Here is a 16,273-nt window from a genome sequence, read left to right as displayed (position 1 = left end):
CCAGGTGTTGTCTCCTTACACAGAAAACGTATTTGTATTCCTGACTCAGCTAATATACCATTAGAGACAATCAGCTACAACTCTATAACATCCATCCCCAGTCCTTTATACTATTACTTCCTTGTTATTGTTTCAGAGGTGGTTGCGTTTTGGTTTTTTTTTTTTTTCCGATCTTAAAAGGGACGCTAATGATATACCACTATCAAATTTGGCCTTATTATTCAAACTGTATCAATTTCTTGATGGGGGTATCATTCTTTATAAAATATAAAGTTTCAAAATTCAAGTTTGAAAACTCCAGCCTTAAGTCAATGATAAAGGAAATGTCTGTTCCACCTCGGCCTTCTCCAGGATCTCTCTCCATGGCCTGGCTCTTACTCCATCACACTTTCATGCACTTCTGTGTCCAATTTTATCATCACAGGTGGACAGTAAATCCCAGCATTGGAAGCTTGGGATCTGGAGTCAGGAGGACCCAGATGCAAATCCCAGGTTTGCCTGGGGAGCCCCTCCTTCTCCCCATTCCCCTTTCCTCAGACTCCTCTTCAGCCCATCTACCCTTTATTGTTTTGTTTTGTTTTGTTTTTTGCTGAGGAAGATTCACCCTGAGCTAACATCTGTGCCAATCTTCCTCTGTTTTGTATGTGGGTCTCCACTACAGCATGGCCACTGACGAGTGGTGTAAGTCTGCACCTGGGAACCAAACCCGGGCTGCTGAAGCAAAGTGCACTGAACTTAACCACTAGGCCATGGGGCCAGCTGCCAACTACCCTTTTTAAGATTACTCTTTCCTCTCCTGTCTCCTCCTCAAGTCTCATCTTCCAAATCAAGTATCACAACCAGAAGCTGGCAAAGGGAATGAAGGCATGCCGGGCACCAAGGGAGGCCTGTGGCAGCAGGCAGGCAAAGGTACCAGCTCCACCAACTGCTGCTGTGCAAGAATGAAGCTGCATTCTTGTCAGATCTTTCCACTTATCTGGAGATCCTTGACCTTCTGCTTTGTACCAAACTCCCTCTTGTTAAATGTTGGCAACTAACTCAAATATTTTTAATTAGACCCAGAGACTGAATCAACCAAAAAAACCGATTCCCCAGTCTTTGAGGAAGTTTCACTTAAACTTTCACAAGAGGTGAGGGAAATATTTACATTCTAGTCTTCTAGGGCAGCCAAATACAGAAGGTGGGGCAAAACCTTTAAATTGCCATATTAAATCAGTTTGACCATTCAGAACCTGCCCAAATATCATCATCATCATCACCATTACAATTCCACCTTTGCACAGTTCTGACCTTTAGAACAGGCTTTATTCTAGTGAAGTAAAAACTGGGACCTTTAGTTGACAACTGGCAGTTTTAATTCAATAGAAGAAATGCCTACACTGAAAACATCCACAACTTTGCAGACACGGACTGAGCACTCCTCCCCACTCCCCCATTCAAAGCTGTCTCTTTTCCAGGTTCACCAGCAACACAGCCCCCACTGCCCCACGCCCCACCTCCCTGCCAAGACTGTCTGCTGCCATGACCCCCTCCCGGGGTTACCAAAGCACAAGAGTGCCCTTGCTAAGCTGCTTGCCCCCAAGTGATTTTCTGTCCTCCCCTCTAAGACCTTTCCCTCCTTACTCCCATCCCTGCCCACCAGGGACCAGCAGGTGGAGGCTTCCCTGTGCTACCCCTTCCCTGAGATACAAGAAGAGGATGGCTAAGGACTCTGACTTGGTTTTCTGAGTCCCAGAATCATGCTAGAGCTTTCGGAGTCTTGCTGCAGAGTGCATGCCACCAGTGCTCCACCAACACACTCCAATCAAGAGACCTCCCTTATCTTTCTGGGTTATTTTCTTGGATTCTCCCCCAAAAACTCCAGGGCAGCTCTCCAAGGCCCCATGTACCCCATACTATTTCTTTAGGCACTATTTTGCTCCTTTAACAAATATTTCTGTCTGAACTCAGGCCGGTCCTGCTCTGCACTCTTGTAGAAGCAGCACCGGACCCTCTGCCAAGCAGTGGGTGTGGATCAGGACAAAAAGCAAGCGTCCGCAAGCATCCTTGGGTGTGGTGTCACCAGCGCAGTCTTGCCTAATCATCTACAATGGAAACTTGCTGTTGAAAGCCTTATGACAGATAGTTAAAAGGCTTGTCTGAGGGTGGCGGCACCTATAGCCACAACGTGCAGTTGAGAAGTGCCACTCACTCGCTTTGTCGTTCCTCAGGAGTCGGCCAGCAGCCCTGCCCAGTGCTCAGCCATGATAAGGAGAGACTTCCCGGTGGCAGCGAGACTCAGCCACCACAGGGTCCTTTCTGGTGTACCCCACGTCCTGCCCAGACTCACCTCTGCCTCTGCGTTTGGATCCTCCACGGAGTCCCTGGTGAGTGAGTCTCCAGCTTAGCCACATGGGCAGCCCTTCTCCTGGGGGCCTGGGGCCTAAGGAGCACCCCAAATCTCCTCTCCCCATATTGTGGCTGGGCAGGCAGGCAGTGTGTTCGGAGCTATTTGATTTGGCAAAGGGAAGGTGCTCTTGGGTTACCAAGTAGCCCAGATCCAAAACTAAGACCACCAGGACACTTTCGTCCTGGTCTGAATCCTGTGTGGCCACAAATGAATCACTTTCCTCCTATGAGATTCAGACTATTGTAGCTGAGTTGTGTTGTTCTCAGATGGAGGACCCTGTGTGTGGTCTTGACAAGCAGCTGGATTACTGCCCACAGTTGTTATTGGTGTGTGAGCACTTGATGCCCATGGAGAACGCCTCATCCTCCCACAGATGGCACCACAACTCTGTGGACATTCAAAACCTGTTTCAAAGGAGCCACCTTCCCAGGCGGGCCCACAGCTGTACACAGTGCTGGAGTAGCCCCTGAGGTGAGGGGGTGGTAACAATGATCCTCACCAAATGTGGTCGCACCCGCTAGGGAAGACAGTGTCTTAGGATGGGCTCGAGTCTGACCACCAGCTCTCATACTCACAAGCTTGGCAACTTTAGCCATATTTCCTAATCCATACAATGGGGCTAATACTAGCAGTTCTCAGCCTCAAAGAACAGCTCACAGGTTTTAAAACAGGACAATTGTAATACAGCACCACAGAGCAGCAGACCTCTACTTGTCATCCCCGTTCCTTTCTCTCCCTTCCTTTGCACTTTAGCCTCCCCTTGCCTAGTCACCCACGGGGTCCCCAAACCTTCTGTGAGAAAGATGGGCTGTTTTCCTCAAGTCAACACTAGCAGAAGGGATTGAGGATCTCAAGACCCAGGAGCATACTCCTTAGAAGTCCCACAGCTCAAGCAGCAGCCCCCACCCCCTAGGAAGCTGTCTAGTAGCCCTGATTTTCCCTTCCCAGGTCTCAAGATTCTGTGTCGAGAAGACAGATTTGAAGGATTATGTCCTTCCCAATGCCAGCTGGTTTCCAGACATGCTGAGCATGTACCAGGAATTTCTGGAAAAGACCAAGGCTGATGGCTGGCTCAAACTGCCCTCCTTCAAGTCCAACAGAGACACATCCAGGGGCTCAAGATACCATCTGGGTTTGCAGTTTCCTCAGGTACTTCCTCAGGTAAGGCCTGATCCGAGTGCACCCACGGCACCCGCACACCCCAGCCTGCCGGGAGCAGCTTAACCAGCCCCCTTCCCCGCATCCAGGACTCTGGGTGGGAAATTCAACATCCCCCTTCCAATTCTCAGACAGAGTCCTGTCTGCTGTCTAACTCCACCCCTTATACTGCAGCCCCAGGCAGGTGGATGAGAAGAGTGTCCTCTCAGGTCTCTGGCTAACCTCTATCTGAGGAGAGCACATGCACAGGCCTGGCTTTGTTCCCAGCTAAGAGTGTTGGCACCAGAGAACTGCCAGCTCCACTCTGTGCCCTTCTGCCTCCTCACCAAGTGTTCTTTCTTCATTGATAAGCCTTATCCCAGGTCCTCCTCCCCCATCAAATAAAGGCCTTGGGGTGGGGTGGGGCTCCCTCACTGCAGACCTCAGCAAGCCATCACTGCTCTGCTAGGCCCAGAGCAGCTCTCTCAAAACACCCACTGATCAGACTGATAGAGCTTCCATCCTCAGCTTTCTTTGTGTGCATGTATGTGTGTGTGTCCATTTTTTCTTGTCTCTCTCATTCATATACGTGGTCTTCCTGCCCAGTGTTGACTGGGGGCGTGTAGTAGGCAGACTACCCTTGGGTTTATGGCACAAAGAAAGCAGAAGAACCAAAATAATTTTTTAAAAGAATTTGGTATTCATCCAAAAACAATGTAGTTGTTGTTTTAAGAAAAAGAACTTTGGGGACTTTTCTGCATTTCTTTTACTGTTTAGTATTGTTGTTACTTTTAATTATATATTAATTATGTATGGGACATTTTTAATTTTCAGGGTTTAAGCTCTGTTAAAGTCTTGACCTGGCCTTGATCCTATCTCTACCCTCAGCCGGGGAACTTCCTGAGTGTTTTTCCCTCCAGATCCAGGCCTCCCTGAAGTCAGGACTGTGCCCCCTTAGACTCAGGGGCTCCCTGAGGACAGGGCTGTGACTCTGCTCTCTGATTGACTGCTCTCTGAGGACAGAGCCTGGGTGTCCTCTCGTTCTCTCCTCAACCTTTTGACTGAGGCAGGGCTCACCCCATGGTGCTGAATCACTGGCCCTGCACCCTGTTCGAGCCCCATGCCCTCATGCGCTCCCCTCTCCGGCTGCAATACTGCCCATCTCTCCCCAGACCAAGGTGACTGGCGCATCTTCATCAGATGCATCCAAGCGGAAGGACAAGGCTACGAATATGTCATCTTTTTCCACCCAACCAAGAAGAAATCCGTCTGTCTTTTCCAACCAGGCCCCTATCTGGAGGGGTCTCCAGGGTAAGGCAACAGGCAGCACCAGGGTAGATGTCCTTGGCTACGTCTCAGGCTTGGTTCAGCAGGTGGACCCACCACGACCAGGCCCTGGGGCCTCTCTCTAAGGAGCTGGGTGGGGCATGTGGGGCACTGGGCTTCAGTCTCATGATATCAGCCTAGAAGGACATCCCAGGTCCTCTGGTCCAGTCCCCAATATACAGACAAAAGAGAGCCTCCTTATCGAGGTCTAGGGATTTTCCAGTAAAAGGTCTTAGAGGCCACTTGGAGAAGAATGTGGTGAACTTGGAAGAGGCTAAGATTGGAATTAGGAGCCAGGCTTCCAGTCCTGCTCTGCCACTGCTGGCCTTGGGACCTTAAGCAAGCAATTTAACCACTAGCCTTCAGTCTCCTTATCTGAAGTCTGCGACAATCATATCTACCTGGCAGCGTGGCTGAGAGAGAGAATATTATGGGTCTGTGTGTATGTGCTCATGAACCATAAAGCACAAGACAGCCTCAGACACCATCTATCCAAACTTCATGTTTTGTCATGTTTTACGATGGACAAACTGAGGCACGCGGAGGCAAGGTATTTTGCCCAAGGTAGAACAGACAATCTAGGTCAGATCCAGGACTCTAACCCAGGAACTGAGACTCTAACTCACTTGCTCTCTCCACTGTGCTCTGCTGCCTCCAAACTTGGAGCAGACCCAGGAAGGAGCTTACACTGGACATAAGTACATCCACAAGGGAAATCAGGCTGTCCCTGGTCCTCTTGCCTAAGGCCACTGGGCCACCAAGTCCATGGTGCTCTGCCCTCTCCTCCAGCCCTCTTCCTGCTTTAGACAGTCACTGAAGGCTCTTGGTGGTGCCAGAGTTCCTGCAAGAGAGAGAGAGAAAGGAGGGGGTGGAATCAGCTTTAGGGCCTTAAGGCCTGTGAGGGACTCAATTGCAGTTAAACAGAATTCAGAGAGTTTAATAGACGTCAGCACCTCCCCAGGCCATGCATTCAGACGGCAGCCTTTGGTCACCTTGGCCATCCCAAAGGCATCTTCCACAGGGAAAGTGATTTCCACATTAGTGCATGCAGACACTGAGGGACTAGGTCGGAGCCATATGTAGGCCAGGGATCCCCTCTCTTGTGAAGAGGAAAACCCCAAGAAAGCAGGGGTGGGGGTGAAGTGTGGCTGACTTTTATTTAGGAGCTCATGGAGGTGGGGCAGGAGAAGCAGAGGAGGACCATCGACACTGAGGCCAGTGGATTGAGGGGGTCCAGAGAAGAGATTAGTACTGAATTAGAAAACCCCAGTTCAGCCTATCTCCTGTGTAGGCAAAAACCTAGCTCTTCCTTACTGTGTTTCTTCCCTGTGAGTCTCCTTTACTACTCATACAGAACACTTCACTTCTGACACTTCTGGTCATCAAATGTGTGGAGCTTTTTCCCTACACCAAGAAATTCTGCGACACCAACTGGATGTCCTCCAATTTACCTCAATTCTGACACTATCTATCTGGAGATGAGGTTAAGGGCTCAGTCCCACAAGACTGCCATCCCCAACTTCAGATGCCAATTGCAAGTAGTAGGTCCCCCGGTTACCCACTACTTCTGCCAACTTGGCTACAAATCAGAGGTTCCCATAACCCCCTCCTCAGGTTCAATTAATTTGCTAGAGTGGCTCACAGAACTCAGGGAAACACTTACATTTATCAGTTTATTAAAGGATATGATAAAGACTACAGGTGAACAGCCGGATGAAGAGATACATCAGATGAGGTCTAGGAGGGTCCCGAGTGCAGGATCTTCTGTCTTCATGGAGCTTGGGTGTCACCCTCCCAATGTGGATGTGTTCACCAATCTGGAAGCTCTCTGAACCCCATACTACTAGGATTTTTATGGAGGCTTCATCACATGGGCATGACGGATCATTAACTCAATCTCCAGCCCCTCTCCCCTTCCTGAACCGTGGGAAGTAAAAAACCCAAGCTTCTAATCATGGCTTGGTCTGTCTGGTGGCCAGTCCTCATCCAGGAGCCATCCAGCAGCCCACCCAGAGTCACCTCATTAGAACAAAAGACACTTCTATCTTCCTGAAACCCAGGAAGTTACAAGGGTTTCAGGAGGCCTGTGCCAGGAAAGGGGGACAGAGACCAATATACTTATTTTCTATTATCTCACAAGTACTGCCCCCCTCCCAGTCCCTAGGCAATGAGGAGAGGTAGTTACTGGCTGGTCAAGAGCTACCCTGCAGAATCTACACACTTGCCACTGGGTCCTCTGCCTGGCCAGTGAGGACAACAAGGGAAGAGCAGATTTAGGGTTCTTTGGCACCAACTCGTTTTTCCCTCTTTCAAGCAATGTGGGGAGGGAAGTGACTAGAAGTATACATGAGCTTTTGTAAACATTACCTCATTTAATCTGATGAGCTAGGGAATTATTTTTCTCACAATTCGTAGTGGAACAACTAGGGCTCAGAAAAGTTTAGCAGTTTGCTCAAGATCAAATAGGTGGTGAGTGGCAGAGCAAGGAGTCAAACTGGGTAGGTGTGGTTCCATGGTCCCCAGCTCTTTCCACCAAAAGGAGGAGGAAACCAGGGTCCTGGAAGCCCATTGGTGGCAGGAGCAGGAGGGTAACTCACAGTAGTGCAGCAGGGCCAACTACCTGGTCCATGGAGAATGAGGATCATGCTTTTGAAAATCAGAAACTCAAATCTGTTTTGTGTTATCTGCGTTCTAAAGTTGGGTGCCTTTCTACTTTCCCCAACTTAACCAACAATGAAGCAGCTTTGGCATGAAGGTCAGCTTACACAAGTGAGGATGAGAATCTTACACACTTTAAATAAAGCAAATGTTTGTAGCATCCTGCTGAAGCGGCTTCCCCAGGCAGACCTCTCAGGAGTCCATCCTGTCAGCACTTTATGGGTCACAAGTTACGTGTCACATCACCAGTCTTGAAAATGCGGGCTCAGCACTGGCCATAGCGACTTGTCTCTTGAGAGCTGGACCAAGCCAGGCTATGGATGGCTTCCATGCCTCAGAGACTAAGCTAAAAAGTTCAGGAGCTTTTCCATCCCCCGTATGTACACACCTTTCCAAATTATGGCAATTGCTGCCAGTAATTAAGCTATGAATCAGAAAAATGTTCCACCATTAACTCTATCAGAAAAAAATGTTTTTCCTAGTGAAATAAAATAATTATATCAGTGGTTGCTAATACATGCTGAAGCAACATGGAAGAAAAGCTGAGTTGATTTTGACTGGTTTGATCACATGGGACCCACCTCTGTTTCCTTCCTTTCCTGGGGAAAGGTAGACCCCGTGGTGGTTCCACCTCAGGGTCGGGGAAGGCTCAGGGGGACAGTATACCCAGCAGCTGCAGCCCTGGTCTTGCTCTCTGCCCCCACCCCCAGGTGTGCCCATGGAGGGTCCCTGGCAGCCATGATGGATGAGACCTTTTCTAAAACTGCCTACCTGGCTGGAGAGGGACTGTTCACACTAAGCCTCAACGTCAGGTTCAAAAAGTAAGTACAGATCATCAGGGTGTTGGCCAAAGTCACGCCCCTTTTCATCACTGAAGGGGTCCCATCCTCAGCAGTAGGGGTGCGGGAGCCCTGTCTGTCACTCTTCTTCCCCAGCCCGCTGCCAGCAGTTCCTCCAGTCCCTGGCCAGAGCACACTTCTGCCATCTGACTCTGGGACCAGCAGATGGGCCCCGAGCCCAGAGCCGCTTAAGTCCTGAGGCAGAATGGGATGAAGGGAAGGATGTGGGGACGGAGGGATGAAGGGATGGGGGCCAGAGATTCACGTGAGGGATGGGCTAAGCTGCCTCCTCTCCCAGCTTTATCCCCGTGGGCTCCCTGGCTGTGCTGAATGTTGACGTGGAAAAGATTGAGGACCAGAAGATTTACATGTCCTGCGTCACCTGGAGCAGGGACAAGCAGACAGTTTATGCCAAGTCCTCAGGTAAAGAGGTCCTCAGGTAAAGAGGTCCTCAGCTCAGCCCCGGGCCCTGTCCTGCCACCACCACCTGCAAGCAAATGGAAGGGAGAATGCTAAGGATCCAGTCCCAAGCTGGGGTCAAGGTTTTTAGAGTGGGATCGGGCACCTGCAGTAGACAATGATGAATGACAGAGAACCCACTAGGATTTTTTTTTCTATATATGTATTGCCCAACCTGTACCACAAGGACAGGATCCAGGCACTGGGTAAATGGATATAATGCTCAGAGAGCCCCATCAAGCTCCTGCCCTCAGCTCGCCTTTCTCTTTCAGGTGTTTTCCTGCAGCTGCCACTGGAAGAGGACTCGTCCCCGTAAGAGTCACCATGTCTTCTGGAGGGCCTATTGCTGACTGCCCTGCCTGCCTGGGACCCACCACAGAGGAGGGAGGGGTCCCCAGGAAGTGACTGGTGAAGTGAGAGGGAGGACACTTCCCTCTGAGTAAGTAAAGTCTCACAATCACGTTCGCAGCCCAAGACCCTTCTGTAGTTGGAAATCAAAATCCTTCCAGGGCCTCCCACACACCCACCTTCCCATTCAGCACCAATGGAAGAGATTGACTGAGCACCAGAACCAGGTGCTGGGTGAGGCCCCAAGCACACTGTGACGAAAGACAGGGTCCCTGGCCTCAAGATGCACAACTGCAGGCCAGGAGCAGAGTGCCCAGGGTACCCATCAGCTCCCCTACTTCACCCTGACTCCTATTGTGGGTACAGTGAAGACACAAAGGGAAGAGGGGTCAATTTTTCTCTATGAAAGCAACCAGTCTAGAAAGACTTTCTAGAAGAAGCTGTGCTTGAACTGAGACTTAAAAGTTAAGTGGTGTTCACCAGGCAGGCAGGAGAGGGGAGCATTCTCTGGGCAGAGGGAGCAGTAAGAACAACGGGGTGAAAGAGCACAGTGACTTTATAGACCAGCAGGTATTGAGTGGGGCAGGAATTCAGAGAAAGGGAAGGTGGGCTGAGGCAGGAGCAGACTATGGATGGCTTCAGAAACCCTGCTGGGGAGCTTGAACTCTGCTTGTAGGCAACAGAAACCTTGAAAGGGTTTGGGCTGGGGAGTGACATAAAGTTTTATTTTTTAGAAAGTTTACTATGATGGAAGTAAGAGGTCAGCAAGACTCAAGGTGGGAGTACTGGTTAGGAGACCCCTGCAGGGTTCCAAACTAGAGACAATAAGGGCCTGACGTAGGTCAGAGCTGTGAAGACAAGAGCTATGGGAAATGGGCAATCAAGGGAGTGCTGGACGTTGCCACTAACTGTGTATAGTAGATCTGTGAAGGGAGACTTCAAGGATGACACTATTTCTGACTTGGGGATTCCAGGTGGCACCACTGGGAATGCAGTGGAGCAGGTTTGAGGTGAGGGGTAGATAATGAGCTCATTTCACATGCATTGAGCTTGAGCTTGAAGTGCCCATGGAACTTCTACCACATGGCAATTGTTAGCAGGAACCTGAATATTGTGATTTGAAGCTCAAGATTGATGAACCACTGACCCAGTTTGTAAGTCATCAATATAAAAACTGACATGGAACCCCTGGGAGTGGATTATGCAGAGTGAAAGCGAGGAAGAGGCAAGGAGAGTGACAGTGAAGGGACAGGAGAGAAAGAAGAACAGGGAAAGGGGTCAAAGATAGAAACTTCAGTCACTCTAAGGCTTAAAGTTGGGGTAGAGATCCAAAGACCACTAAGGAGACTGAGAACAGGACAGGATAGACCATCCTTAGGCGGGCAAGGTCAGTGTCAAATGCTGAAGAGAAGGCAGGATAGATGAGAACTAAAAAGAGGCCTTTGGATTTGACAGTGAGGAAGGTGGTGTTCTCCTTTGCCAGGAACAAAATCCAGATTACGGTGGATGAAAAAATGAATGAGAATGACAAAGTGAATCTAGATAATTCTTTCTAGGAATTTCATTGTTGTTATTGTTATTTAAAGAATGAGGTTTGAGTATATTCACGAATTTCTTTGGAAGGAGCCAGTGGAGAGAGCCTGAAACTCTAGGAGAAAGAGAAGTGTCATCCAGCTGAACAGGTATCTGGCCTTAGAGATGGATCAAGAGCACCAGTGGAGACAGGAGTCACAGGAGAGAATCAACATGACTCTGAGGCCAAAAGGAAGGAGGTGAGGGGTGCAGAGCAGGATGGGAAGTTGAGGAGATTCACACCAGCATGCCTAGAATTCCTCAGTGAAATAGGAGGCAAGGCCATTAGTGGGGAAAGAGGTCTGGAGGAAGGGCAATGATTTGGATAAGCCACTGTGGGGATCAGGAAAACAAATTGATCAAGTATATGTGGACCGAGGCAGGCAGAAGGCCCAGCTGCTGGTGGAAAACCCATATTTGGAGTGGCACCAATGCGAGGTAAGAGGAGGGTATGAGCCAGCTGGCAAGACCCAGGTTGATGGTGGATAAGGCAGATAAGGACAGGTAAAGCAGGAAAGAGAGCGAAATGGCTGGTGCTCATTTCTAAGGAGGAAAGGTTTGACATAAGGGAGAAGAACACAGATGGAAGGAGGCAATGGCAATCCAGAAGTCTGTACCTCCTCTGAGCCTGTGGAAGAGAGGGGTAGGAAACTGAGCAGCTTCCACAGAGACAGGCAGGATTCCATCAAGGCCAGTAGGTGGAGAGGATGTTCAGGAAGAGGTCAAGGATCAGAGAAGTTTTACCAAAGAATGAGAGCTCCAAGGGACATAACATAAAGAATTTTATTATTAGGTATGGTAAAGCCAAATGCTGAAATAGATAAACCTTTACATCTCCGTAGCTTAACCCATATCTCAAATAGAATGTACTTCTCATTCACATAAAGTCCAGTTGCTGGTGTCTAGGAGTCATTCAGGAATCTGGCTAACAAATGCTCTGCCATCTTCAACACATGACTTCCAAAGTCATCCTGGGTATTGACACCCAGTTGCCAGATAAAAGAAGACAGAATCACAAGGGAGGTGTTTGAGGGCCAAGCCTCAAAGTGTTGCTGTTGGCCAGAACTCAGTTACAAGGCCCCACCAAACTGTGAGGGAGGTTGGTTGGAAAATATGGTCTAACTATATGCTGTAGAAGAAAGGGAAATGGGTTTGGTGAGTAGCTAGCAGCTACTGCCTCAGTTTGAGAGGAGGACCGGCAGAGGAAAGAAGAGTCTATGTCCAAACCCTTATCCTGGCAAGTGAAGAATTCGAGTTCAGGCCTAAGATGAGGTTCCAGGATCTAGGGCTGGGGCTGGGGATTCAGGGGGTCAGAGAGGATGAAACTCTTTATGGAGTGGAACAGGGTCAAAGAGTTGTGCACAAGTTCAGCAGTGTTGGGGAAGTAGGTGGATCAGGTTCTCTTTCCAATAACTAGACCACACACTTCCTAAGCCATCAATCTTGAATGATGGGCAAAGGACTGGTTTTTGATTTGAAGGGCCCTGACCCAGTGCTCTCCAAAAGCTGGAGAAATACTGGAGGCCATTGCCAGAAATCTTGTGGCAATGTCCCCTCCCCCATATACTCAGAAAAACACTTTCTCCTTTTGTGCTTTCACAATTGCCCTTGATAATCTGTTAAACCCAGAGTCTAAATCATTGGATACCAAAAACCTATTGTCCTTTATTTATGGTGAAGAGGAGCCTAATCTTCATTTAAACACTCCCAAGAGAAGAAGGGAAATATATTCCATCCTTCCTATGCAGTCAAGAAAAGGAAAAAAAAAACAAAACACTTGTACTTGAGTTTCCATATTAAAATAGGTCAAATGCATCCTTGCACTGCTCTGCTGGGGCCAGTTTCAAACAGAAACAGGCACAAGCTGGAAATCTACAGAGGTGGGAGGCTCTCAGGCAAGGCCCCATGGCCAGCCTGGGAGAGTCAGCCTTGACTGGACAAGGCCAGGCGGGCAGGCAGGGATCTTGGTAAGGGAAACATCATCAGCTGCTTGAACACTTCTCTAGTGTCTAGGGCTTTGAAAGATGCTTCCCCTCTTCCAAAAGACCAAGTATTACAGCTTTCTGGACAGAAACAAGAGGAGTTGCTCCCTCTACACTTTAAAAACCCACTCCCATGTGTAGTGCATTCATCTGGAGTGCATCTACTGCCAAGGTAGATGAGGTGGCATCCTAGGCCATCCAGGCAAATGTGGCAGCTTATTCTGCTTGAAGCAGAGTATATATGTTCTACAGATGCCTAATTCAAGTGCCAAGAGAAACCAAAGAGTAAATAAGGCAATTATAAGAACAACCATTTCAAGAAGGCAGAGGACATCCGTAGCTCATATCAGCTCTTAGAGAAGGGACACTAAAGGCCTTCTCGGAACTGAGACTGCAGAGCTAGGTCACTCATCACAGGTCCTGGGTGAGGAGCCAGAGCTGCAAGGCACAGTATATCACCAACCGCATCGCTTGCCAGAACCCACAGTGAGCACTGGTGGCCAAGTCATGCAGTCTGAAGCCTAGCATTCAAAGCCACAGGACAGACGGCTTAGCAAGAACGAAAAGTCCAAAGAGTCTTGTAGCAGTTGCCCTGAGGAAAGGCCTATTCATCTGGCTCGAGCCCAAGAAAGCACTCTGTACTCCCAGTCCCCTAAGTGTCCTTCTACAATGCCATTAGCAAAGCAAAGGAGGTCAGAGCCCTGGCTCACCTGTGAAGTTCTCAAGCAGTGACAGCGATGGTGCTGGAAGAGGTGAAGAGGCAGCACTCTGGGTCCTCATTCAAGGGAGCAGCTCTGTTCACATCTGAAGACCCCTAGGGTACAAGAAAAAACAATGCTCTTTGAGATAGATCTGAGTTCTAGTCTTAACTCTGCTACTATTTGGCACATCATTTCTTTTTGGGCCTGTTTTTCGCTCTATAAAAATGAGAAGGTAGACAAGGTGACCTCCAACTTCCTTCCAGGTCTGATATCTTATTGTTCTAATTAAGTCAACTTTTGGCCACCCAGTGTGCCAGTTATTTGCTTGATTGCTCTCAGATCCCCACCCTCCCCCTACTCTGCCTTAGATTGCAGAGGGCTAGCGCCTACAAACTGCATTTCCCAGTCTCCTTTGACATCCAGCTTTGGAAGGCCCTGGTGGCAGATTGGAAGGTGGGAAGTAGGGAGAAGTAAGGGTATTCCTCCCCTCTTCTTTGCTTGGGAGGCAACTCAAGTAGTGGCTGTGGCTCCATGGTTACCGATCCTGCTACACAGCCCTCACCATCCTATTTGCCTTTTTAGCTCTTCCAACACCTTTGTAATAAGTTCCCTGTGTTAAACTCCCTCTGTTGAACCACCTAACAAGTGCTGTTTTCCTCATCAGACCCTGACTAATACAGCCAGGCTGTGGATTATCTGTAGTCAGTTTTCATTCCCACTGCTGTACTGTGAAGGTGGTGTACATTCTTGCATGCACCCTTAATTTTATCCACCAAGAGAAGGAAGTGGAAGGAGAGAGCGAACAGGGAAGTGTACTGTCAAAGATTGAGATAAATCCACTCACCATTCACCAAAATAAGCTCAAAATGGATCAAAGACCTAAAGGTGAGACCTGAAACCATAAGCCTTCTAGAAGAAAATGTAGGCAGTACACTCTTTGACATCAGTATTAAAAGGATCTTTTCGGATACCATGTCTTCTCAGAGAAGGGAAACAATAGAAAGAATAAATAAATGGGACTTCATCAGACTAAAGAGCTTCTTCAAGGCAAGTGAAAACAGGATTGAAACAAAAAAACAACCCACTAACTGGGAAAAAACATTTGCAAGTCATATATCTGACAAAGGCTTAATATCCATAATATATAAAGAACTCTCACAACTCAACAACAAAAAAATCAAACAATCCGATCAAAAAATGGGCTGGAGACATGAACAGACATTTCTCCAAAGAAGATATACGGATGGCCAATAGGCACATGAAAAGATGCTCATCATCACTGATCATCAGGGAAATGCAAATCAAAACTACACTAAGATATCACCGTACACCCATTAGAATGACAAAAATATCTAAAACTAATAGTAACAAATGTTGGAGAGGTTGTGGAGAAAAAGGAACCCTCATACAAACTGCAACATACATACAGTGCAAACTGGTGCAGCCACTATGGAAAACAGTATGGAGATTCCTCAAAAAATTAAAAATAGAACTACCATATGACCCAGCTATCCCACTACTGGGTATCTACCCAAAGAGCTTGAAGTCAGCAATTCCAAAAGTCCTATGCACCCCAATGTTTATTGCAGCATTATTTACAATAGCCAAGACATGGAAGCAACCTAAGTGCCCATCAACAGATGATTGGATAAATAAGATGTGGTATATATATACAATGGAATACTACTCAGCCGTAAAACAGAACAAAATCGTCCCATTTGCAACAACATGGATGGACCTTGAGGGAATTATGTTAAGTGAAATAAGCCAAATAGAGAAGGACAATCTCTGTATGACTCCACTCATATGAGGAATTTAAAAATGCAGACAAAGAGAACAGATTAGTGGCTACCAGGGGAAAGATGGGGTGGGGGGTGGGCACAAAGGGTGAAGGGGTGCACCTACAACACGACTGACAAACAATAATGTACAACTGAAATTTCACAAGATTGTAACCTATCATTAACTCAATAAAAATTTAAAAAAAGATTAAGATAAATCCAGATCTTTGCCCATTTTTCCCTGCATGCTGCACAGCTGAACACAGCTAGAGAAAAAGCAAACCACCATGCTGTCTGGCCCCACTTTAACGTCCTGATCACTATCCTAACGTGGGCCCGCAATGCTGCCCAGCAGTCATCCTGCAGTTCTCTAGATCATTCACTGTCCTGCTCTCCTAGGCGACTGTTTCATTCCTGGTCCTCTCTACTCAAACCCTCAGGACCACCTCATCCCCCATCATTACTCTCAGCTGATGACCTCGCTTCTTGTTTCACTGAGAAATTAGAAGCATTCAGAGAGAACAAGCTTCCACCACCTCAACTCTCCACTAGTCTCCTTTCTCTGCAGTAACTGTGAGTGAACTGTCCACACAACAGGCAAAGGACAACCCTAGATCTGTTTCTTATGCGTGACACCTATTTCTTCTTGTCTACTTGAGAAGATTTCTCCAACAATTCTCCTTTCTCTCTTCTACATTGTCAATTTTCCCCTTTCTACTTGGTCTTTTCCACCAGCATGCAAACATACTATTATTTCTGTCATTTAAAAGGTTCTCTTGATTCCACGCCCCTCCCTGGCCACTGCCCGACTTCCCCCGACTCTTTCACCAAACTCTTCAAGAGTTGTCTTTACTCTCTTTCTTTCTCCTATTCTTTCTTGAGCCCACTCCAATCAGGCTTTTTTTGCTCCACTCTGTCACTGAAGCTGCTCTTGTCAAAGTCACCTGTGGCTTTGCATTGCTAAATCCAATGGTCAATTTTCAGTCCTTGTCTTACCAGACCTTGCCACAGCATCTGGCACAGCTGGTTCCTCCTCCTCTCCCCCGCTAAATGTTGGAGAACCCAGGACTCAGACTTTGGA

General features: G+C 48.0%; 1 protein-coding gene across 1 annotated transcript in view; it reads left to right on the top strand.

The window, feature by feature from the left end:
• Positions 1-14,898, top strand: part of THEM5 (thioesterase superfamily member 5) — a 29,713-nt gene extending 14,815 nt beyond the window's left edge. The window contains 7 exon segments of the mRNA XM_070496932.1: positions 2,211-2,366; positions 3,338-3,488; positions 3,491-3,538; positions 4,699-4,837; positions 8,221-8,331; positions 8,648-8,772; positions 9,081-14,898. Of these exon segments, the coding sequence (XP_070353033.1) occupies positions 2,211-2,366; positions 3,338-3,488; positions 3,491-3,538; positions 4,699-4,837; positions 8,221-8,331; positions 8,648-8,772; positions 9,081-9,124 (774 nt within the window). The 3' untranslated portion in view covers positions 9,125-14,898.
• Positions 14,899-16,273: the final 1,375 nt, after the last annotated feature.

The sequence above is a fragment of the Equus asinus genome, chromosome 25, assembly GCF_041296235.1.
Source record: "Equus asinus isolate D_3611 breed Donkey chromosome 25, EquAss-T2T_v2, whole genome shotgun sequence".
Lineage (NCBI taxonomy): Eukaryota > Metazoa > Chordata > Mammalia > Perissodactyla > Equidae > Equus > Equus asinus.
Note: the sequence above shows the minus strand (reverse complement) of the source record. Positions and strands in the feature narration are given on the sequence as shown.